Source organism: Nipponia nippon, unplaced genomic scaffold, assembly GCF_047370975.1.
Source record: "Nipponia nippon isolate SJK-2023a ecotype South Korea unplaced genomic scaffold, ASM4737097v1 scaffold_26, whole genome shotgun sequence".
In the NCBI taxonomy this organism is placed as follows: Eukaryota; Metazoa; Chordata; class Aves; order Pelecaniformes; family Threskiornithidae; genus Nipponia; species Nipponia nippon.
This window is the reverse complement of record NW_028262343.1, coordinates 4,172,403-4,186,490: the sequence shown is the minus strand read 5'-3', so window position 1 is coordinate 4,186,490 and position 14,088 is coordinate 4,172,403. Positions and strand designations below refer to the sequence as shown.

At 34.5% G+C, this 14,088-nt stretch overlaps 1 protein-coding gene across 50 annotated transcripts in view; it reads left to right on the top strand.

The window, feature by feature from the left end:
* Positions 1-14,088, top strand: part of LOC104013993 (erbin-like) — a 120,739-nt gene that overhangs the window by 93,863 nt on the left and 12,788 nt on the right. For 45 of the 50 annotated variants that reach the window (XM_087762545.1, XM_087762553.1, XM_087762554.1 and 42 more), the window contains 4 exons: positions 1,798-1,915; positions 3,638-3,821; positions 4,698-6,216; positions 13,533-13,676. In XM_087762545.1, coding sequence (XP_087618671.1) covers positions 1,798-1,915; positions 3,638-3,821; positions 4,698-6,216; positions 13,533-13,676 — 1,965 coding nt within the window. The remainder of the gene's footprint in view (positions 1-1,797; positions 1,916-3,637; positions 3,822-4,697; positions 6,217-13,532; positions 13,677-14,088) is intronic. The other 5 variants (XM_087762552.1, XM_087762529.1, XM_087762551.1 and 2 more) reach the window with 2 other exon arrangements.

Below are 14,088 nucleotides of genomic sequence, written 5' to 3'. Positions count from 1 at the left end.
AAAAAGTATTCCTCTATTTATTAGTGAACTGTCATGAACATGACTGAAATTGTATCTACTTCTTATAAAGAGTCAGATTTTTAACTTCTGAACTCTTTGTACATCTCTGACAAACACCATGTATTCATTTTTTATTTAGAATGTGTTTCAGACTTATGACAAATTTTGGAACTTGTCACTTCATCAGTTGCCAATCACAACCTATAAAATGCTTTTTTTCATAATTTCACAAGTAGTTTATTTTTGCCTGTGGTGTGTAAGCAGTGGAACGTGTATTATCATGCTTTTGCTGAAGAGGCTTTGTGACAAGCAGTTGTGGCTGTTGCTGGCTCTTTCCCAACTAGCATGTTCCTGCTTCTACATCCTTTCTGAAAATATTGGGTTTGACATTTTCCTTTAAATATATAATTTCAGAAAATCATATTAGTTGTCTAACGATAGTGACAGCAATTCTTTGAAGCTGGCTGTATGCCAGTAAGTAAATGAGGCAGCAGTGCATAGTCGATCAGGGATACTGAATTACTTACTTCCATGCAGTTGAATCTAGATATCTAAACTTTGCATGCATATAAGTTTGTGGGTTGGTTTGTTTGGGTTTTTTTATTTCAACATTGATTACACTTGTATGTTACATCCAAGGCAAAAGGCAATGTTGTAGATGCAGTGAAGAGGTGGTTTGTTCTGTTTGCAGAGAAACAGGTGGACTTTTTTAATGAAGACTATCATACATTGTTTGCTACATCTCAGTCAAGTTTGTCCTTCCTTCAGTCCAAAGAACTGGCCAGGTAGTTAGTATCATGGGAAAGATGGTGCTCCAGTAGGTTCTACACATTAAATGTTCTGAAACTTGTAAGGAAAAGTGAACACTGCCAGATTATTTTTGCAATCTGTGACATAGATTTTTGTAGCATTTAAAAGAGGAAGCATGAAGAAAGAAGTTTCTACTTTAGGGAAAGAAGGCTTTTTCCCTTCAAAATATTACTGAAAACAGTTGTTTTGTGTGTTGGGGGTTTTTTTTGGGTTTTTTGAAGATAATAGGGATATAGGCCTGGCAGTAGCATACTGAATCAGTCGCATGGCTGCTCTTGCAGCAGCTTTGTCAGTTAATCTCTTTCATAAGTGCACTGAGCTCCATCTTATAGTTAGGAACTAGTGATTTCTAGCTGAAATGTATTCAGCATTGCTTTATTCCTCTGCCGTTGTTGTTGTTCTTGAAGATAAATAACTTCTGTTCCTTTTGGAATTTACCCCCAATGTAAACTTAAAGGTATCAACCCAAGCTATGCTTGCTCTTCCCCCCCCCCCAAGGTCATTTAGTCTTTTCTCACAGCATAGCTCTCTCCATTCCTAAGATTGTCTTGGTAATGCTACTCTGTAGCTGTTTCAGTTTGAGCTCTTTTCTGCAAAATCAATACCCAGTTTACTCAGTCTGGGGTATTTGCTGATTCAGTGATAACTTTCTGACTTGAACTCAACTGGAGGTTCTCTCCAGTGGCGGAACAGAGGCTGCATCTGCTTGCTCTGAGTAGGTTCTTGCAGCTGAAGTTAGTACCGGTTTGACTGTTCATAAGTGACAATGCAAGTCTGCCTATGCTGCTTCTTAAAGATAATTCAGTGGCAAATATTACTAAATTCAGTTGACTTGCACTACATAGTTGCTATGTTACGCCTATGTTATGTTGCTTGTTTATCTTTTTCCCTTTTATTGTTCAGTGGGTGACAGTTTAGATAGCATTTACTTAACCTTTTAAGCACTTCTTTAAAATGCACAGCATAATGAAGCTGGTTTTCCTTTAGCAGGAATCAGAAGAACTCTCCTCTGATGAAGAGATGAAAATGGCAGAAATGCAACCACCACTGATAGAAACCTCCATAAATCAACCAAAAGTGATAGCTCTTAGCAATAACAAAAAAGGTTAGATAACATTAAAAAAAAAATAGAAGTGTGCGATTCTGATAATTTCATGACTCAAAATGGCTAGTTTTTCCAATTGAATTATGTAAAAGTAGATTTTTGTGTTTTAAGATAGATGATCAATTCTCTAAGTGATGAAAGCAGAAAAAAAATCTGCATTATCTTATACTTTAGGATGTGAATACAGCTTTCTCTACCACACACTCATTTTCTTGATTCTTGTTATTAGTTTAAAAGCAGAGGGGGGAAAGGAGATGCTTGTGTTTTGGGGGACCATTAGCTTGAACACACTATTGATATGTTTAAGAAAAGGATTGCAGAAAGTGGTGGTTACCTTGGAAATATTCCATATTCCCCCTACCCACCCCACCCCCTGATTTTGTGGACTATTGCTGCTTTTGGCAGCAATATCACTTGTTTAAATTTCTCAGAGAAGCTGTGCTCTCTTCCTAAGATTTAAGAATAAACTTCTCTTGTGGAAACTCCTTCTCCAGAGTCACTTTACTCTTATTTTTTCTTCTTTCCTCTCACAGGAAACTTCAGAACATTGTTTTTGTTAACTAAGTTTTATATTCTCTGAAAGATAATTTCAGTCTGGGTAACCATTTCCTTAAGAGTAAGGAATGACTTAGGATTCAGAGAAAACAAAATTTAACAGTTGAAGAGCAAATTGTATTTTGCTTCATATGATATCCTAGTCCAGTACTTTCCAGGACAAAAGGCTTTCCTGGCCATTATATGTAAAAGGGTAAGATTTAGTGAGGATGAAGGAAAACCACACGGAGGTAGCAAGAAGAGTCTGCTGAGGATCACATGCAGGTGAAAAGACTGATGTTTATCAATTACATATTTGGGTTTTTATGCCTGGCTAAAGTACTAAGTCAAAACTTCTTTCTTGTCTCTGGAGATAGAAATTGTTTTCACAAAATTTATGCTTTTGGCACCTGTAACTGTGTCTTGAAGTAAAATTTTAAATGTAGTTGTTTGTATACTTATGTTTTCTGGTGTCAAAATCATGGCTGGCTAAAATGATAAATGATTTTTATATGGATGTAGGATGTAAGTATGCATGCATTATGTAAGAATCAATGTGCACAGGTGTAAATGACTGAAAATGTTGTCCTAAGTGATCTGCAAAGCATGGGAATGCATTGGTTCCAACTCTGCAGAAGAATATTTTTCTTTCCTGTTTTTTACATTTATAAAACTATATAGAGCTCATCCAGTGATCTAGGTCTTTCCAGACTGTTTGGTCTAATAAATAGCTATTTAACAATGATAGAATGTTCAAAAGCAGGAACTGTGTACACTTTCAAAATCCTGCATGTGAACCAGTGTACTTTGTATTCATAAGGGCCAATAGACTTGTGTAATTCAAAACTTTGGAATCATTGCAAAAACAGAAATATGATTTCATAGATAGTTTTGGGAAATATTACATAATGTAGTGCACTAGCTTATGCCAAGGAAACTTGGAATAAAGCAACAAGTTAAATTTCATTAACAGGTAAGGGCTGTTTACATTGAGACAAATATTTAAAAAATAGGAACTATTGCCAACAGTCTTTTGTAAGACTATACAAAGTTTGAAAAGGTGTTAGTTTATATGTTAGTTTCCAGTAATAAGTATTACTGAAGAACAAAATGCAATTTCTAAACACTAACGTGTTACAGACATGTGTTTAATAGCCATTTAACTAAATTGGCAAATTTTCATTTCAGATGATTCAAAAGATGCTGATTCCTTATCAGATGAAGCTACCCACAATAGCAATCAAAATAATGGCAACTGTTCCTCTCCTTCTCGAATGTCAGATTCTGTTTCCTTAAATACTGATAGTAGCCAAGATATTTCTCTCTGTTCTCCAGACAAAGAAACACATGCTGCTGTTTTATCCAAGATCAGGTTTGTAAAATACTGTATACCACTGAGCAAATATAATAGAAAAATGTTACTTAATATTTCATATTACATGTCTATTCCTTTAATTCATTAATGATTCCTTTATCATTCATGAAATAATTTTAAATTTTAATGTTTTAAAATAATGTTAAATAATGGAATAGTTATATAAAAAAAAAAAAAAAAACACCACACCAAACCCAAAACCAACAAAAATCCAGGAGGAAAATAAAATTCAGAGGCTAATTTTAGTATATAGGACATGGTTCCCATCTGTTCTATTAATATGGTATAATAATTTCATCCTTAATTTGTTTTCCCTGCAAAATACTTTCAATACACTATTTTAATATCTGTGTTTTCATTTGCATAATGTTGAAGATCAATTTGATTACTAAATTATAAAAAGCATTTAGAAACTTATAAAGAATGGAATTACAGATTGTTTCTCTCTTTGTGGTTCTAGTTAAAAAGGTGCCTTTTTTTTTAATTTGCCAATAGAAACAAGACAATTGTCCAAAATTGTCATGGAACTTGCAAGTATTTGATTAAAAAAATTGAGTTATTGTTGCTTTGTACTTTTTGACACTTTTAAACTGTCTTTAATAATTCCTGTTGAATTTAATTAAACTTCTGAAATCAGAACACGATCACGTAATTGATGACACAAACGAGTTGCCAAAATGACCCCTCTGTATAATATATTTTTGTAGTGGTAAAATAGCAAATAATAAATTTGGTTGTATATTGGTCTTTGTCCTGTATTGTGTGTACAGTATGGCTGTGTTGCATGTTAATGATTAATTTTTCTAAAACAGTTATTCAAGGAATATGTTGGTTCCTTTTGGAATTTCTTTTAAGAGCCATCTCTTTTTCCAGGCGAGAAGATGAAAATTTGAATAATCTTTTGCAAAATGGAGGTGAATTGAGCATTATAGTAGAAGAAAAAATAAATGTGCAAGAGAAGGTTACAAATTTGTCTGAATATGAATTAAGCACTGAAGAAAGATTAGGCCTGATAAGAAAAGGGGTTGATCTAAGCACTACTATGCAGGAGTCTCACAAATCAGACCAAATAAACATGAATATCAATAAACTGGTTAGTGAAGAGGCAGTACCAGTTCCTGTAGAAAAGTTACAAACAAAGGAAATAGTTTCAGTAAAGGGCTTTTTGAATAACAATATAAAAGAGGAAAGTGAGTACTTGGAAAATGGAAATAAATATCCTATAAATAAAGTAAATGGACATACTGAGGAAGCAGTACAGTCTCCCAGTAAAGACGAACTAATGAGAAGCACTACAGTTGATGGTGATTCTTCTGCTGAGCTGTCTGTTTCAAGAAGCACTGAAGATTTGTCCTCACAGAGAAGTGGTCCTGTGATGAAATCTCACAGCATCACCAGTATGGACACTGGTCTGAAAATCTACGATATTGTCAATGAGAATGGATCTCAACAGCCAAACTCAGTGGTAAAATCAGCATCTGGTAGTGCAGATGGAAAAAACATAGTCCGAAGTAAATCTGCTACTCTTCTGTATGATCAGCCTTTGCAGGTTTTTCCTGGGCTGTCGTCATCTGATTTAGTATCTTCTACAAAAACTGTGTTCAAGTTTGACTCAAATCACAACCCTGAAGGTGCTAATTCAGTGAGAGGATCAGTGACAAGTGGTGCACAGATGTTCTGCACTCCCCAGTATAATATTCAGTACAGCAGCAGTGCAACAACGAAAGACACCTTGTGGCCCCAGAAACAAAACACCCAAGTAGAACAAGGCAGCTTACCTCCTTCATGTCTGCTTAGGTCTGACAGCACAGAAATCCCCAGCTATGTAAAGCATTCTGCCACTATGAATTTATCTAATCATAACAATGTCCGAGCCAGCACTGTGTATAACACTCATCAACAGATGGCTGGGAGGCACATAGATGTGTGGGCTATTCCACCAAATGGTAGACTGCTTCTGGGAGCAACCAGACACACTCTTCAAAGGCAGAGTGGTGTATCCTCCACAGCTTCTATAAACGTTGGGGATACTGGACCTTCAAGGCGGGCCTGCATTCCTGAAGGGGACTATTTAATGTACAGAGACTTGCGTTCAGTGGGAAGAGCTCCACCGGTAATGACTGGGAAACAGAGACCTCTTTCTGCCAGGACATATAGCATTGATGGTCCAAATGTGTCCCAACCACAGATTGCTCAGCCGTTGGTGAATGAAATACCAGAAAGAACTATGTCAGTTAGTGACTTTAATTACTCATGGACTAGCCCTTCAAAGAGATCAAACCCAAGGGTTAACTCTGACCACTCTTTATTAGATCCTTCAGGAAAAAGTCAAGTCCCTCATGACTGGAGGGAGCAGGTGCTGCGACATATTGAGGCTAAAAAGCTAGAAAAGGTAAAAATAATAATTTTAAAACTTTTCTACCTTTCTGTTATCTGGATATGGAATAACTTAAATATTCTGTGTTTTTAACTGCTTTTGATTACCAGTGAAAATCTTCTTCTGATACTGCCTTAAAAAGGATAAACGTGTTTGTGCTGAATATGTGAAACAGTGAAATGGTAGACTGTAAATGAACTTTTCCCCCAAAGAAAAAAAAAAGTCCCTGTTGTTTTTACATCATACTTGCCAGCTTAGTCCAATTACTTTAGAATACATTAAATAATGTCATATTGACCTGCTGGACTGCAAGGCCAGCTCTTTTAGGCCAGGTAATTTTTATTATTGTAGCATTGTATTCATGTTATACTAAAATATTCCCTTACACTTCTTGATCTTTCTGTTTTGCCTTTTTTCCACTATTTCTTCACTTTAAGAACAAGGAAAAGAAAATCGGTAAAATCTATTTGGAAGTATAGGCCTACAGCTTCAGTTGCTGAAGAATTCAAAAGCCACAGTTAACATATATTTGCCTCCAAGCCAGTTATCTTTTGAAGTTGGATATTTGACAGATTGAATCAATATTTATTGCTGTGAGATGAGAATGCTTAATCTTGTTCATTTCAGGAAATCACAGGAGGTTTTGATAACTAGAGATGATGAAAAGTATTCTTTATGTACTGTAAATGCTATCAAGAGTTTGAGCTGATATGTAGAGCTGAACAATTATATATCTTAAAAGAATTTGAGACTGGAAGAGTGCAATCTATGCTGTCCAGCTAAACCAATTTAAAATATCATCACTAAATACTGGGCAGAATGTGAACCTGATCCTTTTTCCTTGGAGGGGAAGTAAAGCAGCCAAAATATGTTTTGATTACGCCAGCTAGATGGATTTTCTTTTTCTTTTGAAAGAACATAGTTTGGTTTGTGATTATTATGCAAAATACTTCGATATCCTTGATAGCTAAAGAAATTTAATTGGACATGGTTGAAAAAATTACTTTTAACTATGACTTTTCTTTGGAAATCCAAGTATTTGGAGGGATGGGTTTGGTTTTGTTTTAAGTTGCATAACTTCTGTTGATAGAAAGGGATGGGTTTTCTTTGTTTATAAAGAGGCCTGTGCAACAGCCACACCTGTTCTTCTGATCCATTTTGTTAGGTACAACATTTTAAGACTTTCACAGCACTGTGCCGTAGTGTAGGGACCCTTTGTCCCACGAGGCGATCACAAACCTCACCATGTTCCAACCCTAATAGTGCATTCTTTGATCTTCTGTTCTCCTGGATGCACATATCAAATCTTACATGAAACAATAGAGAAGTAAAAATCCCAACAATGCTTGAATGGAGAGGGGAAACAAAACTTCTGCGTACTGCTAATGCAATTTGTTTATAGCTCCTTCCTATATCATCTACGTTTGACATGTCAGGAACGATGTTTAATATGCCAGTGAGATCTGTTCAGGTACTGTAGCAGTGTAGTCACCTTGGCTGAAGTGAAATTGATTGCCTGACTTGATTCCTTTTATATCTGTCCATACTTTCTATCATGCTTTATATGTAAACTTTAATTTTTGTTTCCTAGTAGAATGATATGGAATAGCTGTTATTGAGTTCTTAGCTGTGCATGTAATTTAACAGATCTTTAGAAGTCTGTTTTGTATGTGTGTTTCTTTTGTTCTGACCTTGAAGAGTTTTAAAGTAGCTTTTACTTAGCAATCTGAGACTTATTTATGGGTTTAAAAGTGAACGTGTATATAATTGTCTACTTGATATTCTCCGAGATATGACTGACTTTTAAAAAAAAAAAAAACCTGAACTGTGAAAAATGTAGATATGATCCTATATGGCAGCTGGCAAATATGATAATGTGGAAAATCTAGGGATTCACTGGATATTTCTTTGTTCTTTTAAAATAATGGTTTCAGATATTTCTGTAATTAAAAATTAGCTTTTGTGGGGGGCTTAATCTATAAACCAGACTTCTGAAATGTTTTGAAGTCTGAAAAAAAATTCAGTACTTACAGAACTTATTTAAGGAACAAGCTTTTATTGGAAATTGCTTTGACAAAGCTTTCATGGATTTAAAATGGCGTTTCTTTTTTTTTTAAAGCATGATACAACACTGACAAAAACAGGTATAAAAAATTAAGCCTTATGAGGAATATTTAATTCATATCTTCTTGCCTGTCATTATACACAACAGTATAGGTTAATAGTATTGCTTTTGCTGTGACTCTTCAGTTTGTTATTGAATTTAATCATGTTTATTATTTCTATACTGTGCTTCTTAGGAAAGAGTGTGTAGTGGGTTTTTTGTGGTTGGTTTTGTTGGTTTGTGGGGGTTTTTTTTGTGGGGCTTTTTGTTTGTTTTGTGTTTTGGTTTTTGGGTTTTTTTTGTGAAACTCCTGAAGTACTTGTTTGTTTTTATAAAATTTAGTAACTGGAGGGGGGTAGGGTGGGTGAACCCACTTAAATAAACAATGTCTGCTTATTGGCCAAAATTGGAGAAGCTAGTTCTTGGGGTTTTTATTAGCCCTTTTTACCTGATACAGGTGGAAAAAAACCTTTCAGGAGTTTAATTTGCATGAGGAGAAATATGGGATAGTTTTAAGTCCAGCAAAAATTATTAACAATGGATTCCAGCCAAGTAACCAGTATTTGTAACCTTTGACAAGATATAAGGGGGCATACTCTGATCAACTACAATTATCCATCTGGTTGAAGGAAGGTGAAAACAGTTCATGTGAATATTTGTAAATAGAAATTTTGCATATATTCAGGAGAAACTATTTGCTTACCTGATACAAAGCATATTTTATTGTGGGATAGAGAAAAAGGCTTCTTTAAATGTCAAGCTGCTCTCTAGTGGTTATATATGTAAGCTGTTGGAAAGTATGCAATCAATTCTGCCCCACCCCCCAACCTTATAAATTTAGTGTACAGGTGAGTTTTTAACAGCAGCAATATTTTTCAACATATTTTCCTTTGGAGTGTGACTTGCCAATTTTACTACTCAATATGTCACAGTAGTGTTTTATAGTAGTCTTGTTGAAATTTTTCATTTAGGAATTTAAACTAATACTGCCTGTATAAAATACTAGTCACACACATTTTATTGTGTGATAGAGGAATTTCTTATCTGTAAACTGCAATAATAAATATCTGCAATTGTTATCTGCAAATATGCGTTATATTTCTATGTGCTGAGTAGGCAGAAACAGTTGCTGGGCCTGATTCTATCATTTCCTTACATATGTATATTTTTTTGTTGTTGTTGTGGATCTCTTGGGAGTTCATGAGGTGCGTGTTTGCTTTCAATTCTAATTTAATCTGGAATTAAGTGCTCTATTTATCTACTATTTATCTAGAATGGCAGAGCTTTCAGAGAAGAGGACATCAAGTTAGATTCCTACTTTCTATTTCAGAAATTAAAATAGGTGGTTTTATTCTCAAAGTTGCCAGTGCCTTATTTAAAAAAAAAAAAAAAGTCCAAGTATTTCAGTATTGATATAGAATTGCAGTTTTAATCAAAGTTTGAATTTTTTTCTGAGTTGTTTTTTTTTCTCTACATACCTAATTTAAAAAAATATTTTAATTGGTATGGCCTCAGATTCTTTCCAAGTTAAGCTTGTTTAAATATGTCAAGGGAAGTAACTTCAGTGGGTCTGTGCACACATAAAATTAAGTGCTTAAGTGTTTGTAAGATCATAGCCTGAGGAATATTTTGATACTGTTAAATTACAGAAATGCTATCCATTCATTAGCTGTCAGTTTTAAATTTTTGTTTTATTTTGTTTCTCCATTTTTAATGGACTACTGAACCATCAATGTGTTATAATGATATTTTGTGGAGTTCAGAAATCAATACATCACACCTCAAAAGGAATAAAATTCTTGTGTATTTTGAATGTAAACAACAAAAGTTCTGACCCTGCAAACATTTATGACAGTAGAATTTAAATTAAATTAAATTTAAAAAAGGCTTTAAGCATCAATTTTAAGCATTTCAAGTGTTCCAGAATACTTTGAGCAAACTTTTTCCAATCAAATTTAACTAAAGAATTTTAGTCAAGGTGGGAATGAAAAGTGAAGGGATTTCTAGACGTTTAATATAGCCTCAAAGGATTATTTATGTCCACCTTTAGCTGGCAATTAATTCTAAGTACTGTAAAAATAAATACATTTTTTTAAAAGGCTAATACTTAAGCTTAGTTACCAGTTAAGGCTCTTCTAAGATAAGTAGAATGTAGAGTCTTGTTCCCTGCAGATATTTGAATTTTATTAGTTCCTTTCTTTACCAAAATTTAATGGATTGCCATGAGAGACCCCAGCCAGTCTTAAAATCATGACAGTATTATCCAATAGAAATTCTTCTAGGTAAATTCCACTATTGTCTTGCACCTAAGTAAATGCGTTAAGGCACTTCAGTTCCCAAAAGACACCCTTTTGAAATCTGAAATTGTTAATTCTCTTGTAAAAATAGAGAATATGTTCTGATTCTTAGCATTCAAAAAGAATGTAAATAAATCCCAATACTATGCTACTAGCTGTTTGCATCTAAACTGGGTCCTTTAGAGGCTGGTTTTTACTACAAATCCTGATTTATATGCCAAATACTTTTTTACTTTATACATAGCCATTTTTTCTTGCTATATTGTAGCTTTTAATATGTGTTCTTCACAGTTGAATAACTGATTTCTAGTAAACTTAGCTTTCATAAAAATATAATGGAACATGGCATGTATATTGATTAGTGTATATTAGTTTAGATTGAGTTCATTTAGTTTAGATTGAGTTGAGATTTTTCAAGCCTCGATTATTTGAATTATTATTTTGTAGGCCATTATGCCCTAAGACACTGTAGCAAATCAGGTAGAGAATGCAGTTGGTACTTGGAATTAACATTCATATTTAATCTGAAGTTTAGACTGTACATTTATTCCATATTTAATTTATTTTTAATAAATTGGAATTAAAATAAGGGTTTTTTTTGTGGCATCTGCATATTTATATTTCTGAAAGTGTTTTCTCTGGTGCAGCAATCTTCAGAAATCTTCCTAGGAAATGTACAACCTTCATCGTGCTTGTGTTGAGAAGCAAAATTAAGAGGGGTATCGTTCACTCTCCAAATGCCTCAGTTTTTCTTCCCAGCTAAAAATAGGTAGAGGAAGAATACTTCCTAGATTTGTCACTGGGAATATCTTCTTGTGTTAAACTAAAGCTTTCTTACAACTCCATGTAATTTAAAATAGTATTTGTTCTGTACAGTTTGTACTTGTGGGTTCCTTCTAATTTAGTGTTGAGACATTGTGCCCAATGTAGAGAAGGAGAAAAATGGTGTTTGTAGTACTTCTCATGTCTTCCCTACATCAATTGCACAATCAGTTTTTGTACTTTGGAAAAAGTCTCTACCACGAAAGGAGATTTTATAAACCTTTGAATAAAACTACTCTCAGGCTATGTAATCACCTTGAAGCTCACAAAACTGAATTAACTGAAATCTTAATTCCTGATGGACAAGTTCGTGTCTCTGCAAATTGTAGGAAAGTTCTACCTCCTATTGCAGATCTACCTTAGATTGTCACTATTTATTGACCGTCTCTTTGGGTCCTTCTAAGAGAAGAGTAAATCTAATGGATCTAGAGATCTTTATAGTAAGATGGTCTGCTAGAGATACTTTCAGAAGATAACTTCCTAGTCTCACCATGCATTCCTTCTATTTTTATTTGTCTTTTTGCCATTTGCAGAAGATGTGGAGATATAGGAGCCTTTGAGAGGAGCTTCCTGTAAGGAGACTTCAGGGAGTTGCCTGTACAAGTGGGGAAAAGGCCACCTGGCTAATTATATAGAATATTTTGAGAAGAGTTGTAGGAAGATGCTTTGAGACACTAAGGAGCTAAGGAAAACTGGCTTTAGCAGTTTCATCTGGGTGTTTGGGCTGTAAGCAGTAAGCTCAGATAGAATGTTTAGTAAAGAGAGACTTGAATGCCGAGTACAATTTTCCCCTCCCAAGAGGGGAAAAGCTTCTGGAGAGTTGTCTGGAAGCTTGAAAAAATACATTGACTAGAGAACAAGATAGGAGTAGAAGAGGAGCATGAAGAAAGCTCACTGTGCCATTGAGTGAGAGGTTATCCAAGAGCCTTGGCCAAGAAAAGCCAAGTATTGTCAGGAAATACTATTTTCCAAGGAGGTTTCAAATGATTGTGCTACCAGAGCATCTGGGGAGTATGAATATGCAGAGGCATATGACTTTGATTATTAAACTAGTTTTAGTTTCACAAGATAAAGCTAGTATGAAAGAGCAAATGTCTGCCTGAGGACTAGTGACTATTTTCAAAATCAGTTTAGTATGTGTAGTCAACAAACACCAAAATGTATTTATTCATGTAAGAGTTGTTGCAGTATCTTAGTCAAATGATATATATTTTGAACTTTTTTTTTTACTTGGAAAAATTAAAAACTTTAAAAAACCCAACAACTTTATTTGCTGAGTTTTGATGCTTTGTGGTATATATTTTACTATGATCATATTTTTTCATGGGTCTTTGTCACTGTTTTAAGATAGGTTTGTTTCATTTCTTAGGTGGCACATGGGGGATTTTCCTTTTCTTCTTTTGTGCAGTCTATTTATTTTGTTTTGTTCTTATAACTACAAAAGTCCATGGTGAAGCTCAAAACCAAACTACTATCGCTTCTGTCCTTGAGCTCACATTACCTGTTTGATTGCCTAGTGGCACAGGGATGGACTCCAAGGTTTCTTACCAGCCTCTTTTTCTTTAAATGAGGCTCATTCACATTCTTGAATGAAGTGTTATTGGAATGCATTGTGGATGTTGACAGCATTGCAATAACAAGAAAACCCAGTCAAACAGTCAAATCTCTGTAAATTTTTATTTGTACTGTACCAGTAATAGGGGGGAAAAAATGAGACAAAATAATAACTGGTAATTAGATGGTTTTCCACAGATGTGTATCTTGACTGCCAGCTCCACTTCCTACAACATATTTTATATATTGCAAATTTAATGAAAACCTAGAAATTTTGATAAGCTGTGCACCTTTGTTTTTCCAGATACATGAACATTTGAATTACTTTATTTACATGTAATTCTGCATGTAAACTGCTGATTGCATGCTGATTTACAGTAAATAAAGGTAAATAGGGGTCACTGAGTTGTTTTATACATCACAGTGTCACTGTTCTTGCATGTTTTTTATCTTGCATGACAATGGAATATGTTTGTATTAGTCTATGTATAGCATGTCTTGTGGTTTATGCATGCTGCACTAATCTGTGTTAAATCTGTCCCCTCTTTATTCAGAGCATGCTGTCTAGGTCCTTTAATTCCAATTATGCTGCAGTTAGCAGCTTTCACTATGGCAGCTCTAGGGATCTGCATGGCAGCCAGGGTAGTGTTGCCTTGAGTGTTGCAGACAGAAGAGGTTCTGGTGTGCACATTGTTCGAGTGAGTACCTACAGGAGGCTATTGCAATATATAGAAGGGGAAAGAATAAACTGAGAGAGGTGTCCTTAAATTGATAGAGTTATCCTTTTATATATGGACAATGCTTTCAATAAAAATAATATAATTTATGTGCTGGGGTTTTTTTATAGTCATTAAATCAATTTTTTGACTTTGCCTTCATTTCATATGCTTTAACCTTATTGCAAGACTTTTCAGTTTAGTGTCATGAAGTTGAGTTTTCTAATTGGCTTTTATAGATGGTTGAACATATGTAAAACTGTCTGGTTTTGTTGTACATATGTGAACAAGAGATTACCATTCTGAATTTAACCTAGGTTGATAAAGGTTTGAACAAAATTTTGTTATGCTTTTTCCTCCCCCAAATAAATTCTGATGATGTTAACTGTACTGT